Source organism: Zingiber officinale, chromosome 7A, assembly GCF_018446385.1.
Source record: "Zingiber officinale cultivar Zhangliang chromosome 7A, Zo_v1.1, whole genome shotgun sequence".
NCBI classification, from domain to species: domain Eukaryota; kingdom Viridiplantae; phylum Streptophyta; class Magnoliopsida; order Zingiberales; family Zingiberaceae; genus Zingiber; species Zingiber officinale.
In genome coordinates this window covers 133,015,964-133,029,935 of record NC_055998.1, presented here as the reverse complement: position 1 = coordinate 133,029,935, position 13,972 = coordinate 133,015,964, and the positions used below count along the sequence as shown (strand labels likewise).

At 32.8% G+C, this 13,972-nt stretch overlaps 1 protein-coding gene across 2 annotated transcripts; it reads left to right on the top strand.

Moving 5' to 3' along the window:
* Window positions 1-920: 920 nt before the first annotated feature.
* Window positions 921-13,687, top strand: LOC122002659 (GPN-loop GTPase QQT1-like). Of its 2 annotated transcripts, none has more exons than XM_042557921.1 (11): window positions 921-1,143; window positions 2,300-2,344; window positions 2,440-2,519; window positions 2,617-2,691; window positions 3,467-3,570; window positions 3,681-3,837; window positions 3,929-4,016; window positions 9,458-9,530; window positions 9,611-9,741; window positions 13,059-13,157; window positions 13,490-13,687. In XM_042557921.1, exons 1-10 carry the CDS (start codon window positions 1,052-1,054, stop codon window positions 13,096-13,098), a joined length of 885 nt encoding a protein of 294 aa, XP_042413855.1. In that variant the 5' UTR covers window positions 921-1,051; the 3' UTR covers window positions 13,099-13,157; window positions 13,490-13,687. The 2 variants fall into 2 exon arrangements, with proteins under 2 accessions (XP_042413855.1, XP_042413854.1); XM_042557920.1 differs by having other exon boundaries at window positions 13,484-13,687.
* Window positions 13,688-13,972: the final 285 nt, after the last annotated feature.

Below are 13,972 nucleotides of genomic sequence, written 5' to 3'. Positions count from 1 at the left end.
ATATCATATTTGATCTTAGTCAAAAAGTCAAGTAAAATACGATTTATAATGTCGCTAGTCCAAGATATTTATAAAATTTTTTTTGTGTGTAGTGTTGTCAATCATAAGATGTGAGACTAAATAGATCAAAAAAACATTACTGATAAGAAATTTTTTAATAATATGATTCATGAGAAAATAAAAAAATAGATTGAATAGAACACATGTACTCTTTTCAAGTAAAGAAGAGAAAGAGCTTAACATATATTTAATTTTAATTTTTAATATAGAATATGAATAATGTGTATACATGATGCATATAAATCAAAGACTATTTTGGTAATGTGAAATACATAAAATAACCCTAGGTCCCTCATTTGATTAATTAAAAAAAAATTTAGTAAGAGAATGTTAGTTAGTAAATGTCCGATTCTTAATAAAATAGTAAAATTACACTAAGGTAATTATGATATTTTATGTGGATACATTTTGATGCTTAAAATTACAATGTATCATACTTAATCTTTTAAGTTTAAATTTTATTTAATTTTTAAGTTAAGTAGGAGAATGTTAGATAATTCTCAAATAAATGATTAAAAGAATAATTGAATAGGAAGTTAAAATTAAGTTACTAATAAGATGTAACTCATTTTAAAAAATAGTAATAATAATTATTTTAACGAATGTAAATAATTATAATTGATGCGGGATGGAAACGTAAAACAAAAGAAGTTATATAATATAATATAATAATATTCCATAAAATTAAAATTGAGTATGTTCAGAAATAATTAATAAAAGAAAGAAATTAATATATGACAAATAATTACATTATAATGATATTTTCATAAACTCAGATATATAAAATATATAAAGTTCAAGGTTCATTTTATAAAATATGACGCACCGGTTTAACTTACCCATCGGGCGGGTTCACTGGACTGGATCCATCGGTTTTGTTTGATCGGCTTTGCAAATTAGTCTTCGAGATGCTTCGACGCTGCCTGCGATCCTTTCTTAAACCCCAAGTCTGCTAAGGCGAGGCGAGGCGAGGAGGAAGAGGGGATAGGACATGGCTTTTGGGCAAGCTGTGATCGGACCGCCAGGGTCTGGAAAGACCACCTACTGCAATGGCATGTCCCAATTTCTCAAACTTATTGGCAGGTACGCAACACTTTTGTTTCGTCTAAAAATAAGTTTCCCTCCCATCCAAGGTTTTCAAGAACGGTCGCGGGGAGGAACCAAATCTTCTTAACAAATGAGGAATATAATGAAATATATATTTTTTCAGAGCTAATACCATGAAGAGTGACGGGGAGGAACCAAATCTTCTTATATTCTCCTTGAGTATCATGTTGATTAAATGGATCTCAAATTTAGTAGTAATTATGAGTATACTCACAATCATTTTAATTTTCCATTTCTTTTTAATTCATTTTCTAAAAAAATAATTAATGATGTGCTAGCCGTTTGAGGGTGGGCCTAAAACACTAAATAAGACAATAAGAATAAATGATAAACAATCATATCCTAATCCTTCCCATCAAAAAATGCATTACATTTCTATTTAACTAACAACTTGGTTACAATCATGCTTATATGATAAAAATGTATAGCTAATATTTTATTTTTGAACCACATCGAAATAAAGAATTCTTAATAATTTAGTAGATTAAATTTAAAAAAATTGAAAATTTTCTTTAAACAAGATTGTTTGCCGAATATGTTCGAAATGATGATAGAAGAAATCAAACGAAGGAGCTCAAATGACTGTAAGCCAAAAATGAATATGTTCAAATTTCAATATGTTTATTTATGATAGATCGTTAGTCTTGCATTATTTACAAAATGCTGAAAAAAGCAGATAGTGATGTGATGCCCATATCAAATCTGTCTTTATTTTTCCTCGAATACAAACAAAACATTAAAAACAAGAATCAAAGCAAAGCCAAATTTACCTTAAATGCAAACAGAATAGAAAAAAAAAATAATCCAAAATCTGTTCCTCTGTTCCATGCCTTTTGTTGCCGTTAGAACGCCCAAGAACACCATCCCATAGCAACCAACGTGATTTATTGGAAATTTTTTAGGACACAAGACATACCTTTGCTAGAATGCCCGTTCTAGCCGTTTCGTGCCCGTTCTAGCCGTTTCACTCCCGTTCTAATGAACCATGCTCCCATCCCATTTTGTACCTGCTTTGTGCTACCTTGGTTTGTTTAGAGTATTTTACCTTAATGTTTGAGATTTCGCTCCATTTATAAGATTGTTAGTTACTCTACTTTTCGGGTCATTAAGATAATCAACTTTTGGCTTGCAGAAAAGTGGTTGTCGTCAATTTGGATCCGGCAAATGATTCATTACCGTATCCTTTGAATTCAATCTATCCCACTTTTTTTTACTTATTTATCAATGCTACAAGTTCTATTGCTTGAATGTTTTTCAGATTAATCAAAACAGATATGAGTGTGCCGTCAATATTGAGGATCTAATAAAACTTAGTGATGTTATGGTGGAGCATTCTCTTGGTCCAAATGGAGGTAATATCAGCAAACACCTTCTTACATACTTTTGCAACAATTGTAAGTATACATGCTGAAATATATATATTTTTTTTACTATTTTGTGCACCTTTAGGTCTTGTATATTGCATGGATTACTTGGAGAAGAATATGGATTGGTTAGAGTCCAAACTGAAACCTTTTCTTGATGGTAAGTACAAAAAGTCCCTTTTTTTTTCTTTAGGTATTTGGGATAACTGGTCTCATCATCAGAATATTGGTTTCATGCAAAAACTAAAAGGAGGAATATTTCTGTGCCTTTTAAAGTACAATTTTGAAATGCTGGACTAATTTGGAGTTCATTTACTTAGAAAGGAATTTTGGTATACCTTTTATATTAATCTCATCTTGATTATTTCTGTAAGTAAAACTTCTGAGTCTGTCCTGTTAATAGAGAGGGCTGTTGTATCAGACAAGACTTTCTTTAGCATTGTATGCTTTGGGTAATTGGGATCATTTGGTCGTAGTAATTTCCTAATGTCCTTTTTCTTCTTGCCCAACCTTGTTCATCCATTCACAATTTCTAACAGCCCAAATATTTCACTCTATTGAAACTTAATATTTAAATTATTTTAGTGTCTTCTCTCTTGAGGAATGAATCATTCATGAAAGTCAATACTATACTGTACTAAAAATGTTGGGCTGCATGTTACTAAAACAAGGCTGTCTCATGAGCTGTGATTTCCTTTCCCCATGAGGGAGGTAGAGAGGGTCCTTTGATCGTGTCAAGATATATCCATGAACTTGATTATTCTTTTGGTTTGATTGGCGACTAAGCATGTTGATTGACTCTGATAAATATTTTTATTTTTATCCAATTTAGTTGAATCATAAAAGGGTATCTGAAAGTAGATATATCTAGCCATTGCTTCATCAAACATTAATTTTACCATCATTTTGAGTAAACTTTCTTTTCTTAATTGCAGACCACTACTTCCTATTTGATTTTCCTGGTCAGGTTGAACTCTTCTTTCTTCATTCAAACACAAAGAATATCATCACTAAACTTGTGAAGAAGTTGGATCTCCGGGTATGTTTTTTTTCTGCATGCATAATGATAAATTGCTTCCATCTCTTGCTTTAAATTGCTAAATGTCATGGTTTGTTAATTAACATTTATTATTTATTCATACCATGCAGTTGACGGCAGTTCACCTAATTGATGCTCACCTATGCTGTGACCCTGGAAAATATGTCAGCGGATTGATACTTTCATTAACAACCATGTTACATCTGGAATTGCCCCACATTAATGTCCTCTCCAAAATTGATCTCATTGAGAGCTATGGAAAGCTTGGTATGTGCAATATTGTAATTTCTTGTACATTTATGTTGAATACATAAACCTTTATAATGATCAAATCATAGTTATTTAACTTCTTTCACAGTTTATAACCTGGAATTCTATACCGATGTTGAAGATTTATCTTATTTGCAGTACCATCTTGATCAGGATCCTCGTTCATCCAAATACAGGTTTTTACTGTCAACTGCTTAAATTTAACGCATGCATTGTTGTCATAGAAAATATCAACTATTGAATTGTGCTTCAGACATTACTACAGTGCAAGCAGATTTTTTAAATGTTATAGTTATTTGTTATTTTGCACATAATGATAAATTATTGTTTATGATTGCTACAATATTTTGATTATTTTTATGTTCTTTTCCAATTGAAAGATTCGATCATGAATACCATGTATGTTAATGTACTGATCAAATTTCACTTGGCATTTTGAGGTGATACCAGTCAAATCATTCTAACTAGGATTTTGATATACCTCACATTCAATAATGATATTTCTAGGAAATTCATTGTTGAAAAGTAAGTGATAATCTAAATATTTTGAGATGGAAACTTATTAGGGTTCTACTTGCTTCAAAATCTTGAGCCGTGTCATACAACAATATAGCTTTGGTACCATATTGCATCATGTTGACATCAAGATTCGCAAGAACGGTCCCGGTGGTCATCGCCGACTCTACTGTTCCGGTTCCAATGTTATTTCACGGAACAGGGGCGGCGTGGATTTATAAAAAAAATAGAGAATTAATTTTTTTTTAAATAAATGTATAAATTACATTAGTAATAAAAAATAAAATATATGGAGCCACAAAAAATCAATATGAATAATTATTATACAATAATAACATAATAAAACAAATCCAATAAAAATTATACCTTATCAGAGTTAATACCACGAAGAGTGACGGGGAGGAACCAAATCTTCATTATATTCTCCTTGAGTATCATATTGATTAAATTGATCTTCAACATATGGGGGTCGATATAAATTAACATTAAATTATCAATATGGATATTCATTTGATTAAGTTGATGAAAGATGTTCAAAATTAGATGATTGACTTTGTAATAATGTTTCATCACAACAATTGTAATATCCAAAACCTTGATACCCAAGTAGCACTTGACAATTCAAGACGTCCACTATTGCTCCAAAGAGATGTTGAACAATAAAGAATTACATTCTGTGTGCATTATCAAAATAACCCTCCAATCCATGATGTCTAATTAAATTATTAGCCTAACCAATTATACTAGCAATAACTAATATACAAACCTACCTCCTCCGTGTTGGCCCTGGGACGGGTTGGCGGGGGCGCTGGGGGCGAGCGTATTCACCCTTTTTTTGCCACAATAACTAATATACAAACCAATTTAATTATATGTATACATTAAAATCTATAGTGGTACATAAATTAGTACAAAATTTAAATCATTATATTTATACATTGAGCTATATTTTTACATTAAAATATGAATTAATACATAAAAAATAATATTCAAATTTAATATATTTACATATAATTAGGGATCAGAATTTTGTAATTTAATTAAAAATTATATTCATTGAATTATTTTATGCATTGAATTATTTTATTCATTGAAATTTGATTTAATTCGTCAATTAATACAATTAAAGTTCACTATTTTTATACATTGAAATTTTGTTTAATACATATATTAATAGAAATTAATATTTAAATTAATTTAATTTGAGTAGAGTCACTGATTAAGGTTGTATTTAATTTAATACATTATATTTATTCATTGAAATCTGATTTAATGCATAAATTAATATAAATGAGTTATTACATAATTTAATTTAAATTCATTTTTAAATATTATTATGTAATAAATTAAATATTAATATATAGGATATAATTATATAAAAGAAAAAATCATGTATAATTTATATTGTATAATTAACTCATACAAAGATAATATTATTTATATTGTATAATCAACTTATATAATTATAAGGCATGCCATATATCTTATTCCCTTCCAAAGACTTCGTCTTGACTCATTATATGCAAAATCATAGATTCCCGAAGACCAAGATGTTAGACTCCCTCACCCCCTTCCACTTAGCATTGAGAGAACAAGAGGTTAAGGGGGCGTTTGGTACGCGCGTTTTCCATTTTCATTTTCTGGAAAACGCGCGTTTTCTGAAAAACGGTTTTTGGTTTGCGTTTTCCACGCGCGTTTTCTAAAAAATTGACTATCGTTTTCTAGAAAAACAGAGAATGACAAAAAGTCATTTTCTGTTTTCTAGAAAACGCACGTTTTTCAGAAAATGAAAATGAAAACGGTACAAACCAAACGCACCCTAAGTTTCTTGCTTGATTACTCTTCCGTTCTCACCTTTTCCTTTGCCAAGTGGACAAAATCTCTACTTCTGCTGCCACCTTGTCCAGTCAATTCCACCTTCGATTGATCACTGGTATATGTTCCATTTTGTACCAATTTTTAGCCTCAAATTCACCTTTCTACCTCATCCCCGTAACTGGCAATATGAATATGAGGGTTACAAGATGGAATCTTACCGATTCCTCATGTCTCTAGTAGTGCCGGCACAAGTCAACTTCAATAGGGACACTACTGCAGCATCATCAGATGGCACAGAGTAATTTCTTTGTGCTGCCCAGTCTTGTGTGCTGGTTTTTTGTTGGAATTGTGAATTTTGGTCATGCAATGGGGCATGATTGAGATTCACACTGTTTGAAAGTTTTTGTAATTCAGGGATGCCCACTGCTCTCAGTTTTGGACAAATTTCCCATCAGCAGAAGCAAATGTTTACCGTGCAACTGCAAGTGGACTTAACACCTGCTTGTCTGAACCATAGTACCCAGATATCTTTCCTTGGAATTGAACTGCTGTCTCCTATTTCACCTGGCCAATTATCAGGTTGGGCCAGACCTGATAATTTGGCTCTGAATTTCACAAATTTAAAGTTTAGGCTGACCATATAATATGACCAGCCCCAGTAATATTTTTGTTCCTTTTTTCCCGCCAAAAATTGCATCTGTAATATTTTTGTTCCTTTTTGCCCACCAAAAATTGCATCTTATGTCACTGAGTAATCCATCTGTCAAACTTTTATGTGGTGTTTCCTAATGAACAAGTGCATATGAGCATCATTTTCATTTTAATTCGGTGAAATAGTTCTAGATGTATTTTGTCCATGTTCTGAGTCTGTCATAAATTACGCTAATACATTTATCTTTTTTTTCTTTTTGTTAAATTTAGTTCCACTATCTGATGTATTACTTCCATTTGTAGATGCATTTTTTTTCCAATCTTATATATATATTCAGAAACAACATCTTGCAAAGTAGGGTAAGACTGCGTATTAGCAAGAGCTTCGTGCACTGGACTGCCATTGTTATATATATATATATATATCTTGGCTCACGATTATACCAAGTTGGGTCAAATTTAGACGAATACCAGATTAGGAGTTTGACACTACTTGATCCATTCTACATACAGCATCAAAAGCCCTTTTTTTAAGGGCTATTAAGCATGTTGAAGTGGGGTCAAATCATTAAAAACACAATATACCCTGTTTTGGATTCCTTGAAAGTTGTTTTGTAATTGGAGAGTGTTAAAAATTGTTATCTTAGCATGGATGAAATTATTATTATGCCCATGGATTAAAATTCAATAAGATTGACAAAGGCAAAATTTACCTGTCTATGTGGATCCATTCATATATCCTCCCATTCTGACCGATACTGTACTCAATATTTTGATCTCTGTTGGAAAATTTTATAACTGAGATCTTCAGAGTAATAATTTAGTACAGTAAAGTCCTCCAAGGATTACCAGTTATATATCTAATGGGAGGACTTTACTAAATTGAAGGGAGAGAAACAAATCCTTTTATAAGAACTTCTGTTGTTGATCGCATATAGCCTCTTTAACAAATACAAAAAATTAATTGAGTATTCTTAATCGGTGACATTCTAGTGGCATTTATCCATGTCCTTTGAAACTGTCTTCAGTTAGTTCAATGTTAGCGTTGTTTCTTATCCTAGTTGATCATGGAAGCATCTGATGACTAATTGTGGAAATTGGTCAGCAGGATCGACATAATTACTTTCTCTATTCAACATTGAATATGGTAGGATCTAAGGCTCTTATTTCCACCTCATTTCCTCATTTTGCTTCATTCTGCAGATAAAATTGCCAAATTAGACAATTGAATGTTGACAGGAGCTTATGTTTATGGTTCTTTTCAACCATAAATAGGATGATATCACATACTATGGAAATTTATAGCAGTTTGATTTACATACTTTGTGGTTATATGTGTACATAATATTATCATCATTTACCAACCATGTTATCCTGATCTGTATGCAAAATGTAGATCTCGCTATTTATTTTATGTAAAAGTCGTGTGGAACCACGAACCCTTGTCTGTTCTATTGGGGGAAATTTACACTTTCACCTTCTTGTTGAAATTTATGCTTTCTCCCCACGTGGTTTCTCCTTGGGCTTTCTTTCCATATATATGTTTATGCAAAATCACATGTTGCATTAACAAAGTTAATGAATTCTCATACTCGTAGTTATTAAAGGTGCTCGCCTGGTTATGCCTAGGCGCAAGGCACAGCACGCAAACCTCTTGCGCCTGGTAGTGACCCAGGTGCACTACTTGAAAGAAGTGCGCTTAAGCGCACGCCTTGTGAGAGACGACAAGCGCGCTTGAGGTGCAATTTTTCTTACCTCATTGGAGTGAGAGGTGCAAATGCAAATCTGGCCCCAAAAAAACTTTTTAAAGCCTAGCCCATACCTTTAATTACCCTTTTAATTAATTACGTAGCATGCATGCATGCAACACTTTTTTCTGCCCATGACATTGTTAATCCTATTTCTTTGGATGAGATAGACGATAGCAATTAATGGTTGATGGGGGGATTAAATGATAACACTGATGAAGAAAATGATTTAGTATTTGACGATGACAATTTGACTTAGAGTGAAGTTGCACGAGCTTCTGGTGTTAGTGAAGATGCCTACAATTTTAGATCTTGAGCTTCATCTTCTTTAAAAGAAGTAAGGGCAACTACATCAAAAAGGAACTGAGAGAAGATCGTTTATAAGTCAACTTATTGATGAAGAGGAGAAAGAAATCAGTCTTGAGGAAACCAATGAAGATACAACCAAATACAAATATGAAATATCTGACGATGATGATAATGATATGATTGAGGAAGATGATTTAGATATTTGAATTTTTTCCTTTAATTTGAATTATGCGTATAACTTATTTATTTTTTTAATAAATTTTATATTTACGTTATTGTTTAATATTTTATGGACTATAGTTTCGTTAGTGAAATATTTTTTTAGAAATTCTCTCTCTCTATATATATATTTGAATTGTAAAAATTTATACCCAGAGCGCCTAAGGTATGCGCCTCATCTTGCGTTGTGCGCCTTAGGCTCCAAAGCACCTATGCATTTTTGGGCACCTCACGCCTTAAATAACTATGCTCATAATAACCTCATGTGGCAAAGTGTTATGCCTGTTGAATGGCCTGAATCATGTGGTAACTAACTATTTTCACATTTTTGAACTATTGTTTTTATCTACTCACAGGAAGCTGACCAAGGAGCTATGCGATATCATTGAAGATTTTGGCCTCGTCAACTTCTCAACATTAGACATTCAGGCAAGTTGCCTTTTCTTCAGTTTGTTTTCCTTGTACTCCATGTAAGCCTTAGAGATAGATTACATAATATTCAATTTCAGGACAAAGAAAGCGTTGGTAATCTTGTGAAGCAGATTGATAAAAGCAATGGATATATATTCGACAGCATACAGGGCAGTGTTGTCGAGTTCAGCAAAATAGCAGCTGCACCACTTGACTGGGACTATTACAGATATCCTTTTTGAAAGATGCTAATTTCCTTATCATTTCCTTGTCTTTCTGAGCATTCCGTTCTTTTGGGTTCTACATGTGTATTAGTTTTGCTTTGTGTTGCTCAAAGATTGCAATGCTTCATGCTATTATTTCCTTTTCTCACTTGAACACCCAAAGGTAGCTATTTGAAGGATGTATTAGGAGATTCTTTGTGAATCTTCTACTTCTTTGGTTACAACTTTGCTTTCTTTTATCTTATGTGTTACTTCCTTAGTTCCTTGTATAGGGAAGTTTTCATTTTGCCTCCGGAAATTTATCCTTCTCTTTCAAAATATCTTTTGAAATTTTAAAATCATCAAAATGTCCCATGGATTTTCGAATTCCCGTGGTGTCACTCACTAGTAATTAACATTGTTAATTTCCAAATTGAATAATGATGTGGCAGTATGACATGTATAGGCCAATGACAACTATTTTTCGTCAAGTATGCAAATATTGTATTTTTTTGGTGATTTAGAAACTCTAAGGCCATTTTAAAAAAGAAGGCAATCCCTCAAGGGTGAAATAAAAATTTTCCTTTCATGCCTTTTTGTTTAAAACAAAACAAAAAAAAAAGAACATAATTAGCGTGTATGCACCACAAGTAGGATTAGATGAAGCTACCAAATCAAGGTTTTGGGAGGACTTAGATGAAATATTACAAAATATTTCACCAAGTGAAATGATTTTAATAGGAGGTGATCTAAATGGGCATGTCGGAGTGAAAAATGAGGAATATGAGAGAGTACATGGGAGTTATGGGTTTGGAACGAGGAATGAGGAAGGGAAAATTATATTAGATTTTGCGATAGCATATGACCTTATATGAGCTAATACGTTTTTTAAGAAAAAAGAAGAACACTTAGTCACATTCAAAAGTGGGAATAATAAATCGCAAATTGACTTTCTTATGGTTAGGAAGAAGGATAGAAAGATTTGTAAAGATTGTAAAGTCATCCCTAGAGAAAGCTTAACTACCCAACATAGGGTAGTAGTGTTGGATATACGTCTCAAACATAGTATCAATAGAAAGAAAATATATACAATTCCTAGAATTAAGTGGTGGAAGTTAAAGGATGGGAAACAAAATATATTTAAGGAGAAGGTAGAAGTACAAGCATTAGGTGAGATATACGATGACTCTAATATAACATGGGATAGGATGATATCAAAGTTAAAAATAGTAGCTAAGAGTGTACTCAGTGAGTCAAAAGGACATGCACCATTAAGTAAAGAATCTTGGTGGTGGAATGAGAAAGTACAAGAGAAAGTGAAGGAAAAACGAATAGCTTATAAGGAATTATATATTTGTAAGAACGAGGAAAACTTAAAAAAATATACAATAGCCAAGAAAGAAGCTAAGAAAGTAGTGAGTGAAGCAAAAAATGAAACTTTTGAACGGTTATATCAAAAATTGGATACAAAAGAAGGGGAAAGAGATATTTATAGAATAGCTAAAGTGAGAGAAAGGAAAACAAGAGATCTTAGCCAAATAAAATGTATTAAAGATGAATGTAATAGGGTATTAGTAAATGATGGAGAAATAAAAGAGCGGTGGAAGAGGTATTTTCATCAACTTTTTAATGAAGGTTTTGGTGACCAACTTAACTTAGGTAATTTAATTAGGTCAAATGAGCATAGAAATTTTAATTTTAATTTAAACTCCGCTTATGATGATCGGTCATGGCCGGACCCAAGCCCGGATAAAGGAGAAGGGTTGCTTAGGTTAACAAGCTTACAAAATATTTCAAATATTTAATGAAAGAATGCCTGATCAATGGAGGATAAGTACTCTAGTTCCCTAAGAACAAGGGAGACATACAAAATTGTGTAAACTATAGGGGTATTAAACTAATGAGTCGTACTATGAAACTTTGGGAAAAAGTAATAGAAAAAAGATTAAGGAAGGAGATCACAGTGACAGAAAATCAATTTGGGTTCATGCCTGGAAGGTCGACAATAGAGCTATACATCTTCTTAGACAATTAATTGAAAAATATCGGGAGCAAAAACAAGATCTACACATGGTATTCATTGACTTAGAAAAGACATATGATAGAGTCATGGAGAGTTTTAAAAAAGAGAGGTGTTAGCGTAACATATATTGAACTAATTAAGGATATGTATGAGGATGTAACGACCAGAGTAAAGATTTCAGGCGGAGTAACTGAAGTATTTCCAATAAAGATAGGGTTACATCAAGGATCATCCCTAAGTCCCTATCTTTTTACACTAATTATGGATGAACTTACTGCGCACATTCAAGACACAGTACCGCGGTGCATGTTGTTTGCAGATGATATTATTTTGATAAATGTGACACGTGAAGGAGTAAATGATAAGCTAGAATCTTGGAGGAAAACACTAGAAGGGAAAAGTTTTAAGCTTAGTAGATTAAAGACAGAATATATGGAATTTAAATTTAGCAATATTAGAAGTAATGAAACAATTGTTAAGATAGGAGAGGACGAGTTGCCCAAAACGTAGAGATTTAAATATTTAGGATCATTTTTACAAAATGATGGAGGGATTGAGAGAGACGTCTTACATAGAATACAAGCAGGATGGGTGAAATGGAGGGAAGCGTCGGATGTTTTATGTGACCATAAAGTACCTCTTAAACTTAAAGATAAGTTTTATAAAACCGCTGTTAGACCTGCTATGTTATATGGAGCTGAATGTTGGCTATGACTCGAGCACATGAGCATAAGATGAGAGTTGCAGAGATGAGGATGTTAAGGTGGATGTGTGGACATACGAAGATGGACAAAATAAGGAATGAGAGCATTAGAGAGAAAGTCGGAGTTGCATCTATTGAGGACAAACTTCGAGAGACACGTTTAAGATGGTACAAACATGTACTTAGACGACCAATAAATGCTCCAGTTAGGCGATGTGAAACTATGATAAACATGCATATCAAACGAGGAAGAGGAAGACCAAAAAAGACTTGGTTAGCAACAATAAAATAAGATAAAATTTATTTAAATATAGATGATGATATAATAGGAGATAGAGCTCAATGGCGTAAAAGGATTCATACAGCCGACCCCACCTAGTGGGAAAAGGCTTGGTTGTTGTTGTTGATGTTGTTATATGCTTTTTTGTTTGATAATCTAAGTGTTCGGGCTTTGCCCAATTAATATTGGAGGTAGACGGCCTTCCCTTGGTTCATTTACTACACTCAAAGGCCGACTTTTAGAATATTCGTTCCTAGCAGGATTCCAACTCTAGACCTCTTATTTGTTCCGTTGAATGCTACTTTCATGCTATTGTTATCCCTTGACTGTATGTTACGACTGCAGCCGTACAGGAGAAGTACATGAAGGATGAATAGTTATGCAGGTTGCAGAAACCACCAAGGAGCTGGTGATGCAGCTCGAGACCACTTCCTAGGTAATGGATTATAGATCAGCTTCTATGATCTGAAATAAGGAGAAAAAAAAATCATGTTTGAAAGAAGAAGAAATATGTTTTGTCAATATAGACATACTGTTTCTGGAACGCATTGAGAATGCCCTGCAAAGGGAAATATATTATAATTGAGAACTAGATGAATTTATAATCAAATGTTATTGTGCAAAGAAAGTCCTAAATGGTTTCTTTTTCTTTCAAAAACAATATAAAGATCCTAGTTTTCCAAAATTGTACTGCTGGTGTGTTTTTCAAATTTTTTTCTAGAGATAATTTTCTTCCCTTTTTTCCTTTTCCCTTTTTGTCAGATTCAGATGGTTGCTAGCTAGAACTTTGTTGGTCTTCCAACCTCACTGGAGTTGATTGCCAATCGTCCGAGTTGATCGAATTATGGGTAAGATGTGATTACCCTTCTACAAACTTGACTGCTTAAAAGAATTGCTTATCAAGTACAATAAACAAATGTAAGATATTATGCTGAATCAATCCTTAGCAAAGTATGATTTTGTGCATTTCCTCTGAGTTTGGTTGCTTGGAGAATTTATAATCATATTTAGATATAATGTAGTTCTTTGTGACATGCTATCGAGTTTAAGATTTTCATTTTTTTTAAAACATATTTTCATAGGCAAACATGTTTTACTTAACATAATTCTATAATTCTGTGTAGCTTTATCCTCTAAAGGTACTCAAATGTAGGGATGACAATGGGTGTATTAAATCCGTCTCATTTGGGGTGGATTTAAACTTGGTCAAACGGATTACGGGGCATGTCTAAACCTGTTGACCGGGTTTAG